Source organism: Tauraco erythrolophus, chromosome 3 (genome assembly GCF_009769465.1).
Source record: "Tauraco erythrolophus isolate bTauEry1 chromosome 3, bTauEry1.pri, whole genome shotgun sequence".
NCBI classification, from domain to species: domain Eukaryota; kingdom Metazoa; phylum Chordata; class Aves; order Musophagiformes; family Musophagidae; genus Tauraco; species Tauraco erythrolophus.
Window position 1 is genome coordinate 2,524,725 of NC_141467.1, and position 24,714 is coordinate 2,549,438.

Consider the following 24,714-nt stretch of genomic DNA (forward strand, 5'->3'; position numbering starts at 1 on the left):
GTTTGATAAACAAGGATAGTCAGAGCTAATCTGTAACTCAGCTGAGGTCTGCTTCTTGCCAAATAAAAATTACGATCTTTTTCAACTTTCAGGGATTTAGAGACCACATCTAATTGGTTTCAAACCCCTGGAGGAACTCAGTAAGTAAACAGGATTAGTTGCAGATATGAGCCCACTGAAGTGGGACACAGGTCAGGTCTTCAGACTCCAGCTCTGCTCTGTCGAAGCAGGCACTTAAGGTCTCCTGATGTTTCTGTGTCAGTAGCCGCAAAAGAAACGTTTTACTGCTGAGAAAATCATTGGAATGGCAATTTCCTGCAAGCCCCAAAGATTTCACTTCACACTTCCATTAAAAAAAAAAAGTATTTGAGTTGACACGTGTTAAGGTATTGCGATTATGACGTGATGGCACAACTAGTAACTCGAAAACGCATGTTTACAAGGCGTAGGCAATCATATTTCCAACTGTCCTCCTGTAGGGATAGCCAGGTGTCCTTCAAGAAGTTGCTGTCTTGGCTCCATGTATGTACCATGCTGAATCGTTTACTCCGTCAGTTCCAGCCAGCAGGACAGGGTGAGAACTTTGTTCACGCTGACCTTGTCTTTCAGATCCCTCCCAGCCATCCGGAAAACGCAAGGAAAATCCAACACAATTACGCAGCCTTTAGCAGCTCAAGTAACTGCCCTCGTAAGTGTAAGCAGGTAGGTCTTTGTCAATATATTTGCTCTTCAGAGATAAAATAATTCAGCCAGCGGCATTAATTAAAAAAAAAACAACCTAAAAGACTTTGGGGCTCATTCAATTTAAGAATAACAACATGACATGATGACAGATGCAACTCGCAGAGTTTCTGAAAATAGCAGGTTAAAATGTAAATATCTTTTAATAAATAATTTTCCTGCAATGTAAAAATAAATGGTATTTCCTTTGGCAGTAATAGCTGATTTAATCTTTAGCTGGGAAGTTGTTTTGCTCATAAAATATCATTGTGCTACAGAAAAAAAAATATTATTTTGTTGTTTTGAAAGACTTTTGTAATCCACGATAAACTGGGTGACTCTACTTATGTCCGAGATAAGCGCCAAGAGTGATGCAAGCTCCCACCAGAACCAGACTCAGAATAGTCTTCAGAGAGATCCAGGAGAAATCGAACAAAGGCCTCATACTGTTGCCATACAACTCCACGAAGGCGTCCTAGAAAGGGAAATAATGGAATATCAGAATCACAGTAACTTTTTCAGAGAGGGAGGGCAACTTCCTCACGCACATTGGTCATCCAGCAATCATGCTGGCAGAAGAAACCCACGCAGATCTATTAAGATAATTATTTGGGAGCTATGTTTTCGTGCAGTGCTTAGCACAAGGTTCTCCTGCCTATTTATTTTCAAATATTACTGTAATTACTTACGGTCGTGACTTCTGCTTTAGGCAAGCCCAGTCTAACAGAAAATATAAGCGCAGCATTTTTACATAGAAATACCACCATTTCGGCTCCTGAATGTTGTACTTACATACACGCAGGAGGTAAATGGACCTTCGCTCTCCAAACCTTTCATTTCCACTGAGCACGAGGCATCTACATTGCTGGTTGGCTTTGCTGAAAATAAGGCAGCATTTATTTGGCTCCCGAGGGATGGGTTCAGAAGACTACGTGTAGTAGCCACAGATGTTTCTTCCATATGAACTGAAGCTGTTAGGGTCGTGTTACGCCTTTGACGATCTTTCATGACTCTCACCAAAAGACACCTTGGTCCTTTGATCCTGCTAATTGTGCCTGGGACGTGGCAGTGGTCTGGCTATGGGGTCTGTCGGGCAACCAGCTGATCCAATAGAATAATAACCCAACCCTGCCTGAAGAAGAGCTGTCTTTCCATGGGACCGTCTTGTCAGTCTGACTTGCTCTCCAGCCTACAGCCAAGACATTCAGCTCGGAGAAGAGGAGGGGAAGCAAACAATGATGCCATTTCTTATGGCCACCCACAAGACACCTGGCATGAGGTGTAGGGGAGAGTCCTCTCCCTCAGCCCAGCCCAAACCACCCTGGGTTTCTCCTTCGAGCTGGAGTCCTCTGTGGATGGAGAGCTGTTTTGTAAAGCTGCTCTGGGAACGTCTGGAGATACATGTAGGCACCAAATGGAAAGGGGAATGAAAGTGGCAAAGATAAAGTTTTTGTGACTCATAAACACAATGGGATTTGACTGGGCGAGTGACCGAATTGGTGATGCTCTGCACGTAGTGCCTTTCTTTCAGGCTGCAATTTCTAACAAACACGAAGCTTCAGAGCATTCCTGAGAGATAAGTAAACCACACCGTATGGCCTGAAAGCAGTAAAGAGCAAAGCTGAATGACTTTAAAAACGTGACAAAACTCATAGCATCATTTAGGACAACTCTTTTACTGTGCAGCCAGTGAAGGTCTGCCCCCAAACAACTAAGGTAAACCTATGAAGTAGCTGTCTAATGCAGGGGTTTCCATCTCCACCTCTCTTGTTCTATGCTTCCAATGTTTTGTAGAAGTAAACATTCTCTATTTGCGTTATAGTGCCTTTAGCTGTTCTGTAATGTTACTATGCTGGGAGCTGACTTGCCTTCTAAAAATGCATATATGTAATGGATTACAGCAGGAATTAAGGAGAGAAAGGTCTCCACTATCAATACAGACCTTCCAGCCAAGTTAATTTTCCATAAATTATGCAGTTAAATTAGCCTCCATCCTTAGCCATCTCTAGTTATTGTCAGAATAAGAGCGTTTGTGGGTTTACCAGGAGAGGGCGTGTAAGGTTTTTTTAACATTTTACTGTTTTGACTCCTGTTCACTAGACACTGAGTGAGACTCAAATAAATAATAGGTATTTGCTTCCAAAGTATGTCATTACATTAAGTAATATTGGTGCATGTTGTAGATAAGAGCAAGTGTGTTGGTAACAGAATAGCTATAGGCTTTGGCCAACAGATTGACCTGAAAATACATCTTCCTCCTGCTGTTTCTCAATGCTTGTTCCTCGAGGCAGTCATTTGCAAACTCGGGTTTCTGAAGGTATATTCTTAAGTGAAAGCAGCTTAACCTTCGGGAGGAATGTCTTAGTGCAAACTCTTCATTCCGGAGAAAATTTGGCAACTTTTGCTTAGCTGCCTGGTTTTTGAAATAGACATTTGCAAACTCTGGCCATAATATTGGGCTGTGCTGTTGGGGAGCTGAAAAAGCACACTCAGTTTGCCACGCAGCTCTTTGGAAAGCTGCTTTTATTTCTCCTTAAGGCTATGAAGTAACACAATATCCTAAAATGTTACAGACTGGGCTAAATCCTGTTGTCGCCAGTGCAGGCTCACTGACTTACATGGGAACTTGGTCTGTACAGGGAGTTTGAGATCAGGCCTTATAAAAATACAACAAGGGTAAAGTTCAGCACTTGGTGGTATTATTATGGGTGGGAAAGAGAGGAAATTAAAAAAAAAAAACCCTATGGAAATGCAAGTCGTGAAAGCATTTTAACGTTAAGATTTCCATGGTTTCTTTCTGTAGGGAAGGTCTTACTTCTGGATATTCATGACAGCCAACACACATGCAATATCAATGTCAAAATAAGTGTATTTTGTGCCTCCCCTCTATCCTGGTTCAAGAATATTCCTCTCAGTTTGTCTGGGAGACCATTTCTAATGATTCGGTAGATATCCTGGTATTGGGTATGAAAATGGACGGAGTAAAACTGGAGGCAAAAGGCAAAAATCTGGCATAACCTATGGCTCAAAAGAGGAATGTTAACAAAAAATGTGCAGCACGCAGTACTTTTTCGTCCGAGATTATTACAACAATAACATGAACCCAACCTAATGGTGTCTGCACTATATATTACAAGTAGCTCTTTATGATCGTTCCCCCTCCCCTTCTCAAACATCCTGATTAGGCCTATTTCCGAAGCTTGTTTGAACAGCCTGTCACTATTTGTTTAAGTTTCAAACCTGTTTTAAATAAACACATGTCCATTTTATGTACTAAAACAAGGAGGAGGGGGAGGGAAGTATGACCCGTTGCTGAAAACTATTTTAGCACAAAGAGAACCCTAAACAGAATCTTGACTGTTTCATAAGGGTTGTCTCCTTCTGTAAACGTATGTATTTGTCACTGGATTTTTGTCGCCTAAACCAGTCTGTTTAAAACAAGAGAATCTCTGCTAAAACGAGTAAGATTAGGAAAATTGCCTGAAACACTAGGTGTTCTCTGAAAGGCACTCTTTATCCCGAAAGCAAGGGTCCCCTTGGCAAATAGGCTGAGGCAAGTTCTGGTCTGGTCAACCTTTCTGGAAGTCTGACATAGTTGGAAAGAAAATGGTTGCAGGCTTTGCTTTTAAGACCTCCCTATTCAAAATTTAATGGCAAGTTACATCCTGGATGTAAAATTATATCAGGGCAGTTAAAAATTATATGGAAAAGAACTCTTCTTTCAGCTCTGTAAGTTTTTAAAAAGTAATTTATTTGGACACTTTTATGAAGTCAAACCAGCCCATCGCTGCTTTACTATGCAGCTTTATGTCGACTGTTCCTGTGCAGCAAGAAAGGTGGCAGTGGGGAAGGGGAAAGATGCTCTGCTGAAGCTCCACGTAGCACCGGAGCACCCGAGATGCCCGCCTCACCCACCAGGGTGGCAGCCCAGGATGGTTGCCCCGAGGGCAGCCCTCGTTGCCCGCGTGCTGTCGACATGCAGGGAGGGCATAGCGTGTTCCTGGCCGGAGTTCCTGGGATCTGCAGGGAACCCCGGGCAAAAGCAGAGTTTGTCACCCTCAGAGGATGAGGAGATGTCGTAGCGGCGCTGAGTCAGGGCGGTCTGGAAACAAAGCCTCCAGATCCCACTACCACGGTCTTCTGCCAGCCCGGATTTGGCAGCTCTGATCCAAGGAGTGAATGTCATCTTGAATTACCCAGGCATTCTTTGCTTGCGCATCCAGCCGGGCTCGTTTGGTCTCAGAATATCCCAGCTCAGCCGTCGGCACACCTCGAGAGGCCAGGCATGGCTTCTCGGCCGGAGAAGCACGCACCTCCCGCAGGCTGAGCCCGGCCGAGCGTTAGGGATCCGACGGCTCCTTTCCAAAAGGACAGCGGGGAGAAGGCAGCTTCTGCCCGAGGCGGCGGTGGGGAGAGCAAACACGAGGAAGTAAAGACTTCCTTTTTCTACCTGAATCAAACAGCTGGTGAGGAAGTGACTTTATTTCCCTCGTTATCATCGGGTTGGCAGGATATCCTCTTGAGCCACATTGTCTTGAATGAAGAGCCGGTGAGACTTCCATTTTACTGAACGGGAATTGCCTTGCAGCTATTTTACGCTGCCCTCTCCGTGACTCCAAAACAAACAAACAAATGCACGCTAGCTCCCCGGCTTTTGAAGAAACTCGTGCAGGGCTGAACCAGGCGGCTTTGCCACCCGGGATGGGGCAGGAGAGGGAATGGCAGAAGCCCCGATGCCAAGGTTTAGCAGCTGAATGACTTTTCCCTCGCCCCTGCCTCCATCCAAACGACATAAACTCTCATAAAAGCTTTTGTTCCCGAATGGTAACTCATTTCAGGAAGAGTTTGGGGAGGGAGGGAGTGGACAGAGCTGGTTAAATCGTCCCATGTTTTCTATGCAGTGAAACCTCATTAAAATGTCATCTTGAAGGTAACGAGAAAAGTTCTTGGAACAGAAAAAATAGACAAATCTGTAGCTGTTCTTTTCCCAAAGAGTTTATGGGTCTTTTGTGCAAGCCTAAGTCATGAGCACATGCAAATAAGGACAGCTCAGACCTTGACTGTGTTGTGCCGAGGTGTGGTGTTCCGTGAGGTCGGCGTCTTTAGAGAGGCCGGTATCTTTTTATGCCTGGGAGTGCCGACGTGCTGGCGGTGCAGCCAGCTGCACCTTATCGAATTATACTGGGAAGGAAAAGAAGGTGTCACCACACAAGCCCTGCTGGCCACAGGCAAGGAACCTGCCTGGAGAGCGACTTTGGTATGTGCACCCCTAATCAAACCCCCATCCAGATTTTTCTTTTTTACCCCCTTACCTTTGGGTCTCTTCTGAATTCCCTGTTTCCACGATGCCCAATGTAGTCCTAGGTCTGCAGCTGATGTGTTAGTTGCTGGCTGCATAACCCTTTTGTTTCTCCAGTGATATCTGAGGTTTCTGACTTTGGACAAAATTGGTTCTCATCACAGTGGTCTTGCCTAACTCCTTTGTTCCTTGTCCGTGCTATCTATTGGTATAAATTCTTGCCCTGGTGAGCCTGTGATCTTGGCAGCATATCTTGCAGGTCATAGTCTTGCCACACTCTCACTGATGTCTGTGTGAATTAAAGCCAGTGGAAATATTATTTGCATCGGGCTGACTAAACATGGTACTCTAGATGGAGACATCTGAGGAGCAAGGACTAATCGTGGTTGGTTGTTCATGAAAACTGATGCATATGCTTAGAAATATATAAATGTGAGTGGCTACAGCAATGGGGATGACTATTCTTCCTGTCCACGCTCTGAGAGAGTGACCCTGCTGGCAGGCAGGTTTCCTTCGGACCACTGTGAGATGAAGGACAAGCCCAGGTTTTGGGGAACGGTCAAGCCATCTCTTTAGACACAGGATTCATAAGGTGTTGATCATTCAGCTTGCACGGAAACCCATGCCGTTGTTCAGACTAGGCTGCATTCTTGTTAAACCAAGTCAGCATGAGAAATGTTTCAGTAATTTAGTCTTGGCGTCTCCGCTTAATTCAGTTAGACGTGGTTCTGCAATACGCAAAAGCCCAGACCTAGTGGAGGCAGACTTGTTTTCATATTCCTGGAAAGGCCCACACTAAAATGAGGTATTTCTGGCATCAGCGTAACAGCTGTAATGTCACTACAGCAGCTAGCTGGTGGTATTTAATGGGTGCCACTTCTGGGGGAGCAATATTAGTGTTAATGAGGGAAAGACAGCAAAAAGGCCTTCTGGACAAACCCCTCAGTGTTCAAACAACATGGTCAAAGCTGCTCTACTCGATCCTTCGCAATTTTCAGATATTTCGTAGGTTGATAATCCTATTCAACTAATTTTCTGTTTGTCTGCATCAACATTTAGCAGTCTTAGCTTTATTTTCCAAAGGTACCCTACTTAGGTAGAGTGCTAGAAGCTGTGTGTAACTCATACCTAGAAACCAAACGTGTCCCCGCGCATATTTTCATGAATCTCAGTTGCACCGAGAACTGTTCAGTTTTGAGCCACCTTCTTCTTCGTCTACTCAAATTTATCATCCTCACTCTAGAGAGTTTACACTCACATGCAACAGTAAACTTGGCAAACATCCATTTAAGGATTTGTGGATCACTTTAGGGGAGAGAACAAGTGTCAGAGAATTGCTGGGGGGACTCGTCTCATCCCGTAACATCGCTTTTACCCCTGCATCCTCTGAAAAGAAGCTAGATGCGTTAGCACCCCTGTCAAATCTTCACAATGACTTTGGAATGAAAATAATGACAAGATGGGTCTGAACGACAACGCAGGCCTGTTTCTCTCAAAATCTTGTCTAAATTCTCCATCTTGCTCGTAACTTACTTTCAGTATGAGTGCCCTTACCCTGGAAGTAGCCTACCTAATGTGAAAGCCCAAATCTGACGGGTTGCAGATGGGCACGTTGGTAACAGAGGGAAATGCGAGCACATCCTCCATTACGTTCCCTGCCCGCTCCAGCCACCCACACCACTCTTGGGCCGCCACAAAAGAGTTAAATCGCGGAACCACCTGAGAAATGGGAACCGAAAGTAGCTGCTTGTAGAAACGCTCGAAGTGCTGCGGCACGGCGTTTGTCACCAAGGCCACGGAGGGCTTTATTTAACACGCGCATCCAGCTGCGCCGGGCCGGAGGCTCGGGTATTAGCCGAGGAGAAGATGGGCAAGCGCAGCAGCAAGGCTGTCGGCTCGGCGAGCAGGACCTGGCTCGGGGTGGCCTTGGCCAGAAAGGGCAGAGGTGTGCGTGAGCGAGAAGGGTGAAACTGAACCAGTCTGAGCAGGTTGGCCCATCGGGCTGAACCACGAGGGACCAGTCATGCATTCTTCTGCTTCTTGTTTTAACATCCCTCAGGGAAACACTCCATCCCGTGTTTGTTGTCTCAACACTCCGTTCTGATCCAAATCCCATCAGCTTGACTAACCCGTGCTCGGCATTGAGCAAGAGTAACGCAGAGCTGGAGCGGCGGCCGAGGCGGTCCTTGGTGCTCCGGCGGCAGCAGGTTATGCAGAGCCAACAAGCACCTTCTGCAGAAGGGCCAGCTGTTCCTCACATGACTTGAGGTAGCCTCTTGTTTTTTCCAAATCTTGCGACAATGAACTGATTTACAGGGCCAGTGAGACACCACAGCTAACATTATGATAAAGTAACTTCACAGTAAACCTGCAGTTTAATGAGTAAGTGCAAAAAAAGCTAATGCTGTAGACTTCAGTGGACAGTTGCACTTCTATCAGCAGCCACCAGGAAAATATGAATTTGTGCATGCATTTTCCTTGACAGCCTACACCTCATTAGCAGCCCAAACCATTTCTGCTCACCTGTAAAAGCCTTATTTGAGGCAGAGAAGCAGCAGCATTTTTTGGTCATTGCTTTCTCTTGCCGTTTCCTAGGTCAGCCCTTGGGTGCTGTACTCCACCGGGCACTGCGTGTCAGTGTTGGCTGCAGGGAAGGCAGACGTGTCCTGGCAGTCAGGCAGCCTGATGGAGCAATTGCCCCCCTTCCAACAGGGTGCACGCAAGAGTGCACGCCTCTCGGTGGCTTGCTCCATGTTTTCATCCTTTTGCAGCTAAGTGATAATGGGAAATTAAAAGAAGGGGAAGTTCCTCGTCCGCATCTGTTGGAAAGAGATTGTTTTTGGTTTGGGTGCCTCCCCTCCACTCCTTCTCCTTGTCCTCTCTGTCCTGTTCACTACTTGCACAAAAGGACCAGACCTGGCAGACAAACAGAGGGTGAAGGAGCAGGGAAAGGAATGAGGAGAGCTTGCCTAGACTGAGGCACGTGGGAATTTAGGCAAAATGAACTGTCTAAATAGGAGAGGTGAAAACTGCCTGTTGCCACAATGAGCTGAATCCTACTTTTATGCTCAGACAGCTTTATGAGTTGCCTTGCCTTATGGGGGGCTTATAGGTTAAGGTTGGCTGGTAAATCCTGAATTTTTGGGTTCATCACAAAGTCCTTTGGTGAATGTTATCAGGTAAGAGCTAATACGGACCATACGAAAAAACAAGGAAGAGTCGGAGTGTAAGAATACAGTTCTCAAACAGACTGAAAGACTTTGTTTTGTTATTCAAAACAGCTCAAATGCATTTGCATACACAGTTGTAATCCATTAACTATGACCATTAGATTTATTCAAATGTCACCACGCAAAACCAAAATATGAAGACTTAATAAAATAAAAACCACCTCTGCCCCTCGACCTCCCAAACCAACACCAAACCAAACAACGGGCATCCTACAGGAGAAGTGGGACCTTCTCCCACCCAAAAGCAAGTACCACCGGGGTGTCTGAAAGCGACACGTCTCCTACCCATATGTATACTTTAATTCCTCCGTAAAAAGAAATAATGTCTTGCTGATACAAGAAAGGGCACAAATTCCACATGTCTCCTTTCAGCAGGAAGCCTTCAAACTGAAAAACGTTAGAGACTAGTAGGAGGAGAAAAAGGGTTATTCTGTACTTCAGGGGCTTTGCCGGTGTCACTGTTCTGGCCAAATCCCTCCATGGAGACAGGGCTTATACCAGCTGCAGGAGTCTGCCAGCATGGTTGAAGTACCTCCTAAACAACGTGAGCTATACTGGCAAAAGGACTCCTCTGTTTGGTGTAAGTCTACGTTAAGTCTACATAGTGGGGAAGGGAATCATGCCAGAATAGTTATCTTTGTAGGCTAGGGATGTGATTTTTTCCCCATGAGATAGTTATGCTGGCCAGACTTTGTCATCTAGACCCTAGGAACTTTTATTTGCAAAATAAGACTGTAATTTATTTTAACCAGATGTTCAGCACTGGTCTGTGTCTGCGCGTTCACAGCGCACTCCAAGTAATTTTTACTGTGAAAGACATACACCTTGGACACCAGTAAGATTTTAAAAACATAACGCTGAAGCTTTAAGGCGGTGGTGGGCTTTTCTTTCCTTCTGGTGGTGATGGGTAGTTCCCAATGAGGTAAGCTGGTGCTCTAGGTATTCAGTTTTGCTCCTATCAATCAGATCACCTACAGGTCCTGCAAGGCAGAAGTCTCAGCTCTCCTGGGTATCAGACATTCACATCAATTGCTTGAGCAAGTCATGTAGTTCCCTACAACCTAATGGCTGCTGGGAGCATCAGGTGAGAGCTGAGGTGACCTAGGATCTCTCTTTGCTAAAGAGCAGGAGGTACGAGTGCCAGTCCTCTGAAAAAAAAAAACAATCCCTCTTTGTTTTCTTTCATGCCTGGTGTTCTCAAGAGGAGGCAGGGGCTGGTTCTGCTACAGGACAATGATCTTCAGAGTGGTCACATAGCTGTCGCTGGAGCCTGAAGTACCTACCACTATCAACAAGTTACACATACACGTCCTTGGGAACAGCTGAAGTACAGTTTAGCTCGCATTCCTATGGCCAGTCATTCAAAACAGAAACTAAAGGATTTGGTTAACTGCCGCTTTTTTCTTTTTTTTTCATAAGCCTGCATGTCCTTGCAGATCATTCACAAAGGGCTGAGCATTTATGTTTCCTGTTGACATCCTTTGAAAGGGAGAATGCCAATGGAAACTGGGTCTTTTAATGAACAATTTCTGCAGACAGCGAGTCAGATGAAAATTCATGAAGGATTTAAATCTATCCTTGTGACCTTGAACTAACAGCACAAGGAAGGAGAAGGTCATTAACTTAGGCAGGAAAGACTAGTGATTACTTCATGTGTTGGTGTTTCCAAGTGAGTAGAAATTTCACGCAAAATTTCAGATGCTCAAAGGAAAATCAGGAATATCAGCCAAGAGAAAAAAAAGTATTACCTATGAAATCAGCGCTTGAAAGCTTTCCCACTTTGTAAAATAAGACCCCACTGATGAGAAACTGCAGGTCAAAATTGATATAAGGTCCTAAACTTAATATAATTTACTTTTTAAAATACTTCTAAGAGCGGGTGGGTCCACAGGGCAGAGTGCAGCTCTACGGAGAGGAAGAGAGCGCTGACCTTGCACTGAACGAGCCAACTCAGGGGCAAGCACAGGGGTGCACAGGTACGTTAGGGCAGTGCTCCAGGTGGGCTAGCTACCCCTGCTGTGAGACTAGTGCAACCACTGTACAGAGGCAGCTCAAACGTCCCTGTGCCGTGCTGCGCTGCGTGGTGTAGACGTGCCCTGAGGCACTACTAGAGAAAAAACGATGGATCCTGCTGCGCGCAGAGTCTTACGGCAACGCCTTCCCCGTGCAGCAACGTGCACGGTGCCTCTTGCGCCAGCAGCTGCTGCTGAAAGGCTCTTGCCCAGTCACTTCAAAGTAGCCTCAAGTATTTCATTAAAGCATTAATCCGCAATTAAAGAGCTGCCCTTGCTTAAGAGCCAGAGGAAGTGATTACAGGAGCTGAGGGATTCATGTCTGGTAGAAGGAGAGGGACCAGATCTGGAAGTAGGTATAGCAATCATCTAGAGGATGACCACAAATAACTCTTGTGTGCAACCACCTCCTGCATCTGTCTCTCTTTGGGTGATGACCTGTGCCCACCTCGATGCTCTTTTCATAGGAGTTCTGCCACTACTGTCAACCTGCTTTTTTTCCCCCAGATCTTCTGCCACTGATGTCTGCTGCTCCTACCTCAGAGCTTTGCCTCAACAGGGGCTTCCTGCCACAGGGGTAACTCTCAGCTGGCAATTTATGGCTGGAATCTAATGTGTAAGTGATATGACCCACCCAGGAGCTGCCTTCAGAACCTCCTATAATTAACTGTTGCTGCTATAAGTTTAGACAAACCCAGGAAATCACATGCAAAACTCTCTCTGATTTGCTATCTAATCTTCTTCTATCTAGGTTCTTATACCACACACATTGCTGTGGTATCTGAGAGCATCTCAGTGCCTGGATGCAATTCTGTTAAACCCTTTTCAAGCTAGCAGTCTAAGCTGCAGTCCTGACACTTCTCCTACATGCAGCCAACTGTTTTGCTATGAGCAAACTGTGAAGAAGCTTCTTCAAAGGCTCCCTGAACGTACCAGCTTCTCTCGTCTTCCTTTCCCAGATAATGTAAGGTTGGGAAACTTGCCAAGCATCACGCTAAACCGAAAGAGATGTTCAAATTGCAGTGAGTACAGGAGCCAAGGGAGCCCAGTCTGCCAGAATGTTATTGTATCATTCTCAAGAAGCTCACAGCATTAAGACTTCATTTTGTTGTGTGCCTGACTGTCTGTCTAGGAGATGCTCCACCAGAGGCCAGAAAGTCATTGCTTCCTCAATATTAAATACAAGCGTCTCGGCCAACTACAAACCATTTGTTAGCTTCAAACTTTTAAGTCAGTTTTCTTTCTTTTTCTTTTAAGATTGGAGGCGTTTGATCCTGTGGTTGCTGTTGCTTGAAACAGAACTTCTGCTTTCAAGAGGATTTTCGATATACCCTTTTCTGATGACCGTACAATCGAGGCGAGAACACAGAAAGGGGCCAGCAGTCACAAAGGTGATGAAAATAAGCTGTATTCTTTCTGGATGAGAAATACTAGATATGGGTTTGACTGATTTAAGCCCAAGTAAGGGAAGATAAAAGTTCAGAAGTTATCTATGCTTTAACAGTAAAGAAGCAGCCCTCCCCCCCAGGAGGAACCATTTACACTGATATCAAAGTGTATTCTGACTCATTAACTGAAATATGTTGTGCTGGTGAAAGGCAGTTATATCAGCAAGATTTTGTCTACACAAGGGTTTGCACCAGTATAATTTATATCCATAAAAAAAGTCAGATGCACAACCAACATGGGCGTACAGCAGAGTGCAAGCCAGGCATGAAACACGGGGGAAAATTTGCAGGTCAATGTTTTGGGCTACGCGTTGGATTTTCACAAATTTGTGTTTTAAAACTTCCTATATGTCTATAATGAGAGCAGTTAAAATAAAAAAAACCCCAACAATCTAGAGCAACACAAGCATCAAGAAACTAAAAGAAAACCAAAGCCCCTTCCTTTTTTTGGCTATTTATATGGCTTTAGCCATAGAGTTGGTGGGGGGGAGGGGAAGAAGATGAACCGAGCCTGTGATCGCGGCATTAAGTTGATTTGACTATTAGAAAACTTTAATTTAAATGTTCCCCACGGGGTTTCTGGTATTTATTTCCTTATTTACTTCTTGAGCCTATTTAATACTATGACCTGAAGGAAGAAGATTGTGCACAAGCAAGAGGATTAAAGGTTCAAAATTAGTTAAAGATGAAACAAATCTATTAATTCATTAAAGCCCAGTGTTCTCAGTGTCACCAGTGACACTATCATATATTGCACTGTTAATATGCTTAAAGTGCAAAAAAAAAAGCATTTTCAGTATAGGACACAGATGGCTTTTGATTGGAAAAAATACACTGCTCCTTTGCATCCTTTTTGGTTAACATTTTCTGTCCCATCCAAATGGCCTTCCTATGTATGTAACAACCACGGGAGAGTTAGTTGTCTCTTCTCAGACCTGCCTGACCCTGTACAATCATTTTAGTCTAATTCTGTCACCTTTGTTCACTCCCCAATTGTACCTCTTAACTGGCACTCCTTTCATTCCTTGGGTTTTCCTGCGTGCTTTGTTCATGTACTCACTTTGCTTCTCATGTGTGTTTCTCCAGCTATTCCATGTGTGGTTCCTTCGTTCCATGGCTGTGTAACCTTCCTTCATTCCTTACCTCTGTTTTCACCACTAACTTCACTAGCATCCGGTACTACCTTGCAGAGTTTCCGTAAAGCATTTGTGCGCCCACGAGTTACGCCTTTTCTTGCTGGAATATTGCGTATTCCTCTCTCAAGAGCTGAAGTTAGCGGACACAAATACATGACTGTCACCCTGCCAGCTAATCGTGCTTGCGCTGTGGTCCCAGCAGGTTTTAACTGCAGCTGGCTGCCACAACGCTGAGCGCAGCCTAGGTGGATGCCATTGCCAAGTCGCCGTGGGCATGGTGCCAAGGGGACTCTTCAAGGTTGTGCTGTGACACAGCAGTGAAGACTAACCCTTGCCTAGCACTCGGTGAGGCTCCGATACCCGGGTTGTGCCTCAAACAAACCGAAGTTGAGGTGATGTTCCTCTAGAAGCAAGCAGGGTTGGGTAGGAGTGTTTGAAACAAGGCTTGGTGCAAACACCAGTTGCGTCTGGTTTGCTCTGAAGCCAACGCCAAACCGTGCTCGGAAAGCAGGAATAGCTGGGCACTGTGTAGCTGCAGTTCAGCACTGCTCGGTGAATCCCAAAACGTGGAAGGCGCAGCACATCTGTGTGTTTCATCAAGAAGCTGGTAGCTGCTGAGCCATACGAGAAGCTCTCTGAAGGCTTTCACACTCCCGGGAGGAGAAGCAGCTCATAAAGCTGTGTTTAGTACTTCTCCCCTGGCAGATCTTTAAGGGTAGATTTAGGAGGAGAAAGATGAAGTTGCTCTTTGTTGAATTTCTTAGATACTAAAATACTTACTTATGTCACCGTTTTTAAAGAAAACAAAACAGCATCACCTCGAAGAGATGAAAGGTATGATCCATGAACATGGGGGCTGCTATGTGTATTAGCCTTGTGGCCCACCTAGATGTTAAGACTTAGTGAGTCAGCTGCAATCAGTTTGTGATTAATACTCGAGTTAAGACTAGTTTCTTCCTTTTGTGTGTTGCTTTTCCAAGATGCTGTCACATCAGGTGTCAGGAAATTCCTCTTCCAATCTGTGTGCCTCCTGATCTATTTGGCCAAGCATAGCAGGGTAGCCAAAGTCCCTGTTACTGCAATTTTGTTAGCAGTTCTTTTGAGTTCAACATGGCTCACTCTGTTTCCTTTTCCTAAGCTAGATATTAGCAACCAAGACCTGCTAATGTCTGTACTTTCCAGAAGTTGTTAAAATGCTTTGGAATTTCTAGTTTAGCATTTATTTATTTGTCTTCAGAGATTCAGTTGCATAGTCCTTCCCACTTAAAGTTCAGCTAAATAATGTTCGTGTTATCCTTCCATACAGTGGTATCTCCTCTGCCTCTGTCGCCTCAGTCTTTCTGTCCTGAATAGTTTGTAGGTAGAAGATGACGTTGTTCCACTACATTTCCCCACCGCCCATTATTATTGAAACCATCCTCCGTGGCAAAATACTCTGATTGTTCTTTTGCATTTAAGCTTGCAGCATTTGTCTAAATACTTATGCTTATTCAACTCCTTTTTCTGATACCTTCCCAGTTTTACTGAATTCCCTTTTATGCATTTACCAAAATTACGACTCTCCGATGGTCGTTAATTGGCATCATGTTCTCTGAATTCACAAGATGCTGCCATTTATACAGATGTCTTTAATAGACATATCTGACTAATACGTTCCCCAGACCCTCGTAACTTCTGGCTTATTTGCAGGATGTACTTCTGTTCTGGTCCTCTCCATTTTCTAGGCTCTCCTTTCCCCAGAAGGTTTCCTTACTCCTCTATCTAACAAACTAAAACGCCTTCTTGCACAGTCTTTTCTGGCCACACTCAGAACTGGCATAGATCTCACTGCCTCATCAGGCTTGCACATGAAGCTGGGAACAACTGAGTCAAGGCCATTAGCCTTGTCTTGGACCCAGAGTTTTCTATCTCGCCAAGTGATGTTAGTTCCCAGACAGTCTCTCTCACTTACTGGTAAGGAAAGCTCATCCAGTGTCTCATGATATCCATTGTTTTGGCTGAAATTAAGAAGCTTGCCAAGTTCATGTTCCTCAGGACTGTGTTCCCGTGGACGACTTGGGGCGTTTCTCTCACCAGTCGCATTCTGACCGGTGGCAAAAGCTATCTTCAGTTGCAAAGAATCGCATTTTGTGCCAAAGAAGGGTGATCCGACCCTCCACTCCGTAGCTGAGCTGCTCTTCCATCAGCAGGCTGGCTTCCTAAAACAACGCGTTGGCTAGCTTGTGCCTAAGAGCCACCCTTCCCCTCCCAGATGACCTTTCAGCTTCTGAGGTTCCTCAATTTCTCACAGACATTCGTGGGATTTCAGAACATTTGAAAGTAAAGAAGCAGAAGCTTCGTAAGATGAAGGGTCCTTAACAGAAGGTAAGATATTTTAACCAGTTCCCTAGTCAAAATAAGAGTTACCATCTTCTTATCTACTTGCTTAATTTTTAATAAAATGGTGAGCTTTTGGTTGGGCAAATAACTGTCAGTGCCGTATTGTCCAAGGGAGTTCTTTCTCATTCTCACTATCATGTATCCCATTTCCCTAAATCTTAAAAAAGAAAAAGCTCTCAAGTTAGATTCCTGAACACAGGAATCCAAATAAACAGACTGAGTTTCACAGCGAGGACCTCCTGCCTTGGTTGTGTGAAGTTAAGATAGGTGCCAAGCACGGCAAGTCATGGGCCAGGTAATACATTAGAAAGCTACAGTTTCAATGGCAAGAGGGGAAGTTAAATTCCTGATCCCATGTCTAAATTTTTAATATTATGCATTAATAATCATTGCATTGATAATAATTTAATTAAAATTGTTGGGATTTAAAAAAATCTTTTCTGAAAACTGTATTTGAATTTTCTGCACTATTTATTTGACAGGGATCAGAGTGGAGCAATGAGACTATAAGCACAGAAAAAACTTTAATAGGGAGGGCACTGGAACTAGCCACAGGAGTAAGTAACCAACCAACTGAACAAGGAGTCCATTGAAGAATGAGTGACAGCAAGAGAGAATGTAGATGTGGAGAGTCAGCACTCCCGGCTCTCATCAAGCAAGAAATAGAGGGATTTCAATTACATGAGGAACAACAGGAAATTCACAGCTGGTAAGAGGATGTACTTTTGCATAGGATCCATGATTAGACCATTTTATTATTATTTTTTTTTTAAATCAGATGATTGCTACAGGATGCTGAGAAGTGAGTTTAACAAGCTTCAAAGAATAATTATTTCTATAGTAAACAAAAGCTGTTAACAGTTATTCCAAAATAATAGTAATAGTAGATGTAGTAATAATAATGAGGAGGAGGAGGATGATGGAAGCCTTATGCTTGAAAGATTAAACCAATCTCTGACTTCTTGGGATAGTGTGAGGTCTTCATGGGAACTATGCAGGACAGGGGAAAGGATGGGAGAGAGAAGAGGTTATCCTAAATCCACCTCTTGTGGCATTTCTTCACCTTCAGCTGAAGCAGGTGGTGCTGAGCACAAGCACAGTCTGTGCTGGATGGATCAGAATTCTGGTGAAGAAGGGTAATTTTTAATACTTGTGTATTAGCTGAGCAGGGGAGTTTTGTGGCCTTCAGTGTTTTACAAAGATTTTTTCTAAACTTTTTAGCATTCATCTAACTAAAAAAGACTGGTTGAGACAAAACCCACGTAGCCCTAAAACAAGATTGGTACAGAAATTTTAAAAAATGAGCAAGATAGTACCTTTAACTTAAGAAAAAAAATTAATATGTCTTTTTATCTGGAAAACTAATGTGACTATTTAATACTCGAAAAAATTGCTGGAAGTTAAATTCGAGTCTTAATAAAAGGTTAAGAAACAAGTTCAAGACAGATTTTTAAAATGGGCAAGTTCTTTACTCTTGTAAGGAATGTTTTCATAAAACACATAACAAAAACTAAAAAGTAAACAGAAGAAAAATTTGGGTTTGTCCATGTTCTTTATCCGAATGGAAGGAATAGTAATTAAACGTATAATGACAGCAACATAAAGGGAAGAGGCTGCATTAAAAAAAAGACAGCCATGTTCCTTATCTGGCTGAAAATAACACTAAACAACCTGCTAATGATACGGAATTCAAACCTGTGCCAGGGTACAAAATGCTACCGTTCACGTACGGCTGCCTTCGCTCCTTTGTCCAGCTATAGACCACTGTGAAGGTTAGTTGTGGGTTTTAATTTAACTGATTACAACTGGGGAGCAGGCTCTGCCAGGCTGCTCTGAGGACCACCCTTTGCCACCTCGAGAAGTGTCCCTGCACCGCGTGGAGCTGGGGGGGGCGCTGCTGGAAGAGGGGAGGCCACAGGAGGTACGGCTGATGGTGCTGGGGCAGATAAGGCTCTATGGGCAACTGGACCCTGTGGTTGGACCAAGGGGTGGAGGGGCAGCCTGAGCATAGGTGTCCTCATGGAGGACCCCCCCTAGGAGCAGGGCCCCAGACTGTCTCCCTGCACATGATGGCGCTGCAGAAGACAACAAAGCCACGTTAAAGCCTGCAAGGCTGTATCAGTCTTTGCTTCTTCTCTACTCTCCCTAGAGGACTCCTCAGTTTATTTTTATTTTCCAGCCTTCTTTGAATCTCTTTCATTTCCTCTCCTCCTTAATTACACATCACTATATTATGTATTTTCAGACAGAAGTACGTGAATAACTTTAATGACATCAAGTCTTTTAAAATCGCATTCACGGAAGAGAATAAAGCACATATGGATGTAGTGCGCCACAGGCAACGCGGCGGTGTCTTTCTCACGGTCAGCCGTGCTTCCCAAACTCTCCTCCCCCCTACCCGAGTACTTTCACTCACCCCTTTTCAGACCACTAAGCAACCACTGTCAATCACCCTTCGGGCCCCATCCCACCACTTTCGCTCTCAGTCATTCGCCCACTGCCGTGCAGCTCACCAAACCATCGCGGACGCCCACCCCTTCTTACTCACCTCCCGAACCCTTTCATGCGGGCAGGGACATTCAACAGGAGCTCAGCTAGAGCTGTCGGTACTGTGGTAAATCCAGAAAATTCAAAGCGAGAGAGTGAGATAACTGAGTGATATGGGCTCTAGGTGGGAAATTCCTCAGTCAGGACATTTAGCAGGTATGGGTGTCTCAGAGGGGTTGGGGAGTGCAGGAAACTCATCTGCTTGAAGCACTTCTGCAATGCAACAACTACACCCAGAGGTGGGTCCCCTTAGGTTCAGTAAATATAATGATGGACAGAGAGAGAGAAACTCTTCCAGAAGGTGATGCAGAGAAGCAGCAGCCTAACGTGGCTATCCCCAAGTTGCTCTCTGGAGAAACAGCTCTCCCCCTCTGTTGTGTAAGGAAAGTCCTTGCCTTCGTACCCAAGCCAGAACGCCTCTCTCAATCCCCGTATCTCAGTGCACCATCTGCGGTAGTGAAGTGCTCAACTGGGGCATGTGGAGGAGTGTTCCTGGACGGTGAGAGCTACAGCAGCTGCGGAGGATCGCCCGCAGCGGGAAATGACGAGCGGCTCTGCGTCTGCACAGAGCTGGGAAGTCCCCCGCAAAGAGGTTGCCTGTGCCTGCTCAGATCAAGGACAGATACTCGTGTCTCTCTGTTACTCTTGTAGAAAGGGTCACGGTATTTCCCTCTGGGAATTGTGTATCATGGCAAGACCGTTTTAGCTGTGTTTATCTTACGTGGGTTTATATTCCTGCGTTAGTTTGGTGTAGCAAAAGAAAGACTGCCATTTGCATTTCTCCTCAGTTTTTGAGTGGAAAATGACAACGAGAAGAAATTTCTCAACTACTCTTCGACCCGAGCACTGCTTTCAGCCTACTGTTGGAAGAAATATCGTTTAAAGCTAAGGGAGGCACTACTTGACAGAACAATAGATATCTCTCCACACCTGTCAAGTTAAAGAGTAACTGGCAGGTGCTATATTTGGATCTATTATCTTACATAAGTATTATGCAGAATCCAAACCTACTTTTCTCTGTAAACAAATCTAAAAGCTAAACATTGGAGATACATCTATATGCATATCATATATGTGTGTGTATATACAGCAATACATGTGTATGTACGTATAATGCTGAATGGTTTGAACAACTAAGTGAAAAATCAAGACCCAGGTAAGGAAATTAAATTTAGTGCTCCGTTACTGTTTTACCAGCTAACGATCGTCCTCTGAAAGTCTGGGTCATTAGCAGAGTTCGCTATCGAGCGGTTACAGATGCAATACAACCATCTTAGACATTGCAAAACATATCCATCTTAGATGTTGTGAAGGCTGAGTGCTAGAGCCTGCACTTTCCTCAAGCACCTGTTTCATCCACAGCCTTGAGGTCAGCAGAAAGAGCTCCCCTGTTTTCATTTGGCTTTGGTCAGGTCCTCGACGTGCTAAACCGAACTTTCCCGCAGCTCAAAGAAGAATCTCCCATCAGCAAAAAGGACCCCAGAGCTGAGCTCGTTGTGGTACCAGCTCCATGAGGGTAATACCTGCACAGAGACCAGGTGGACCCTGGAAGAGAGTGGTCTGGACCATGCACTGAGGGTTTTGATTATGAGGTTCGCTTAACGCAAAAAGCCTGCTCCTGCAGAAGGCCACAGGTGTTTCATTACCCTTCCTTGATTCTTCCTATCTTTGCAGACACCACAGAGACACCATGCATCATCATACGGGTTTATTTGAGCTTTCCGCTTGGGACTGTGAACCCAGATCACTGAAGAGCCGATCTCGTCCCAGCTAGCAGATGCCTCTGTGAGACCTTACAGTTCTCGTCCTTCACAAATACTTCTTAGCCCCCTCTATTGCCAATTAAATCTCCCAATTGTGAAGCAAAGAATGATAGCAGCATTTTCTACGTCCACACGTTCCCTAGGCAGATAAAACGCCCAGTATATATTAAAAATGTAAGTGCGCTCAGTCCATTCACAACACACAATGAGTGCACAATTCAATTAACTAATGCAATTCATATTTCATTAGGACAGAAGCTGTTTGTGACCTTAAACGGACAACAATTTCATGACAGCATTGCAGAATTTTAATTAGATAGGAAAATAACAAAGACAAATGAAACAGAGGGAAAACGCGCTGCCTGGCAGAATTGTTCCAAAGGCTTTAAAAACAAAAGATTCAGTTGTTCTGCTAAGTCCTTCTCCTCCTTCCCCCTTACTAATGATGCAGAGAACAAAACATTATTGCCTTTCTTCGCCTCTGATTAACCGTTTGTAGAGAAGGCTATCTCAACATCTGTGGTATGGTACCGAAAGGCACAGGAAAGAGAAATGTAAGGGCCTGGTCTACCTTTTGTTTATGGGTATCAAAGTGAAAAGCAGCTCCCTTAAGAAGAATAATTTTTATATTTTTCAAGTTTGTTTCAAAGGCTCAAATACTGGTCCCTAAAACCGTTTGTGAAGGAAAGTGGTAACCCAGCAACAACAACAGATATGATTAATAGAACTGTTTGTATGGTCAGTACAAAGTAACACACAAACCCACAGTCCATAAAGGACCACGATTAAAGTAGAGACGGATTCCAATGTTAAGCTGTGATTGCTGTAATATTTCTTTTTGTGATACTCTTAAGAAAATGAGGAGAGATTAATAAGGTTAGTTATTATGGTCCTGTAGTAATTTCATCCTTAATCCAAAGTATTACCATCTATGCTGACCTCTCTGTGAGAAAAATGGTTCCCTACAGTGTGTAATTCAGTTTCATTATCGAGGTCTATATTGCCAAAACTGCGTCTTCTGTTACAGAAGATAAAAGGATGAGATCCTTCATTTTTTCAAAAGTACATTTAAAGAGACAACAGAAGGATGAAACTACCAGATCAGAGTTCACAGTCTGCAGAACATCCCTCCCCCTCTGCCCTTCTCAAGGACTATGACTTTTGTTTTGAAGATAAAATCAATAAATAAATGTACAAAGCTAGCCAGATTTTGTATTAAAGGCAAGATGCTGTATAGGAAGCAATTGGATGTGCAGCAAGATGTGTCTGTTTAATCAGGATATTTGTTGATCTGGGTCAGTAACAGGATGGTTATTTGTCCCTGGCCAGTGGGTGGCAATGGCAGCAAATGGCTTACAGTAGACGAGGATTGATTTTGATAAACATGTCCAGATGGGTATGATTTAAATCAGTAAATATATTGCTTTGTAGAAAGACATATTTTTAAATTAATTTTAAAGCAATGTTTACATCCACCAGTCACTAGATGCTACATATACACTCTTAAAATAATATTTGAACCAGGACTATAATCAGTAAAGAAAAAGGAAAATAGCTTTGCCTTCTCTGATCCTAACACCTCTGATGTTTTTCGTCTTTATGATATATTAGATCAAAGCCCTTTATATTAATATTATTTGGTAGTGCTTTTCTCAAACTTACTGTGAGCTGAGGCTAATTTTACTGGAACAGATGAAGTTACTTTATTGGCAGTGTTGTCAAATAACTTTTTAGTGCAATGAAAGCATCAAAACAGTACAGCTGCTGAACGAGAGAGAGCATAAAAAGGGAGTTTCCAGAACTCACTGATATTAGCTGCTCACCCATACATTCCCTTCCTCTCAAGTTTCAAGATGAGATTATTACAAAAAAAGGCTGATTTGTCAAAAAAAAAAAAAAAAAAAAAAAAAAAAGAAACTCTCTGAACAAATCTGCAAATAAACCAACTTGGGGGAATTCCCATGTCTGTGTCCGACCTCCACGATCAAAATAAGGCATCCTCAACCCAATAAAAGATTCTGCTGGTTTTTTAGTACTTAACTCTTTATCCAGTTGGGTATCTGACTGGCAGCTCGTGCTTCAGGAAAGCTGTGCTTTAACCGTGGCCAGCCCAGGCCCCTCTCAGGCCAGAGGGGTGACTGCTGGGGGACCAGCAGTGCTGTGGGCACCAGGGTGGTGGCCACCACTGGTCACAGCAGCAGTGTCTCGCCTGGCCCCCGGGCACCACGGAGGAGCTGGGCCCAGGCTATTTATTTATAACGAGTACCGTTGTGCAGCCAAATTGCTCTGTACGGCTTCCTTTTTATTTTTTCTTCCTGTTAAGTTTTTGGCTTGGCTGATGGAAGACGGGGAGGAAATGCATCCCAGCAAAACTGCCTCTCTTCGCACTTGCGGGGGCCTCATTCCAGTCTGCTTGCTGGCCGTGTTAGAGACACTGTGCTGTGATTATAATTTTTTCAGGTTTTTTCCCCCCCTCCTTTTCTACACTTAAATTTAAAAATCTGATGCCAGATTTTTCTCTTTCTTCTACAGTACTGCACAACTGGAGTCACTCACTCTGCGGCCGTGCTGAGACCTGCTCTGCACAGCCAGTGATGCCACCGACGGCTTTTAGATAGAAGGAAACTGAGGCTAAAGAGCAAAGAATATTTCTCGCCCCACATTGTTCTCAGATGCTATTTCTGGCACACAGGAAGGACTCGCAAAATCACCATCAAACTTATTTTAGCTAATTCCATAGACGACTCAAAGTATTCCAGAGGCGTGCATCAAGCCTCAGAGAACTGATGGCAAACTTCATTCCCTGGTTAGATGTAGGAATAAAAGTACGACACTCTAGGGGCTGCCTGGAAGTGCTTTCTTATAAACAGCGGCGAAAACAGCCTTCAAACGATGCACGAGAATATTCACGGGAGTGGGTCCAAATATTGTACTCTGAAATGAACACTTTGACAATCATAACAATGTGGTTTGAAAAGCATCACTTTAAAAGGTCAGCTATACCACCCTCTGACTGCACATTGAAAGCATAGCGGATATATTGAGTCATACATATTGTTCATTGTCATTTGCATTGGGTGAAATCCCTGCATTTTACCCGATTTAGTAAGCAAGCACCGCCTTGGGCTCCCTTGGCAATACTCACCTCTAAACCCAGTTACTGTTTGTTGTGCTACAACATCCCATCCCATCCCATCCCATCCCGCACCAGTAAATCACTCTTTGCTCTTTTGATCAACGTTTTCAAGCCTGTGAGCCACTCTGCATTAATGGAAAGAGACGGAGCAGCACGTTAGAGTAATGCTGGTATTTTGAGATTCACCTCTGGGATACTCCTGTGTGTGTTTTTTCTGAACAAAATGGCCATCTCTATCAGTTTAGTGCCTCGCAAGATCTAACTTCATATTTGTGTGGACTAAGACCGGCTTAATTCTACAAACCCCACGTAGCATCGTCAGGCTAGGTGTCATGAAAAGGCCTTAGCGAAGTCAAGTACGCTTGGTGCATTCTAGCTTTTTTAAAAAAACTGTTCTCAGGACTTGACCTCACGGCCTCTTCCTTATTTTTGGCATAGCACCTATCACTGGTAGGGACTGTTCGACTTTCCAATAGTCATGTGAGTGATATTTCCAACCAGAATACGGCGGAAGCTGCCCTCACCCTTCCGGGGGCTACACCTGAAGAGTAAGCAAATTTTGTGGCTGTTTAAACCTTTTTTTATTTTCTATGAGCAATGTAAAAATGACTCATTGGTGCTTTGACTGGAATGCATAGTTGGTAAACACCAGAGAGGAGCGATCGTATTTCTAGATTTGTAAATAAAAACAGTTCATACTGTGCCAACTCTTCACTCTTGTTACTGATGTGAGTTTTCGGTGGGAAGGGCAGGGCAGGCGCGCAGCCAGGCAGGTCTGGTAGCTACAGCCACTGGTGGGGGAACCAAGAGCTGTCCAGCAACAGGGAGACTGGGAGGAGATGGAGGAAAGGAAGAGAGACACCTTCCCATCATAGTGCTGATATGAGGCTTTCAAACCGTTTTGAATGGAAAAAAAAAATATCAAAAAATCCCCCTCCCATTGATGCATTGGTACACAAAGTGGCACGGACCTTAATCCAAAGACCACTGAAGGCAAAAGACGACTCCAGTCATGGACATTCTGGCTTGAGCTCTGCATGGAGG

The 24,714-nt window shown here is 44.2% G+C and overlaps 1 protein-coding gene across 1 annotated transcript in view; it reads right to left on the reverse strand.

The window, feature by feature from the left end:
* Positions 1–1,060: 1,060 nt before the first annotated feature.
* The window catches only part of BCL2 (BCL2 apoptosis regulator), an 89,990-nt gene continuing 66,336 nt past the window's right edge, over positions 1,061–24,714 (reverse strand). Inside the window, exon 2 of the mRNA XM_086608961.1 lies at positions 1,061–1,195. Within this exon, the coding sequence (XP_086465087.1) occupies positions 1,061–1,195 (135 nt within the window). The remainder of the gene's footprint in view (positions 1,196–24,714) is intronic.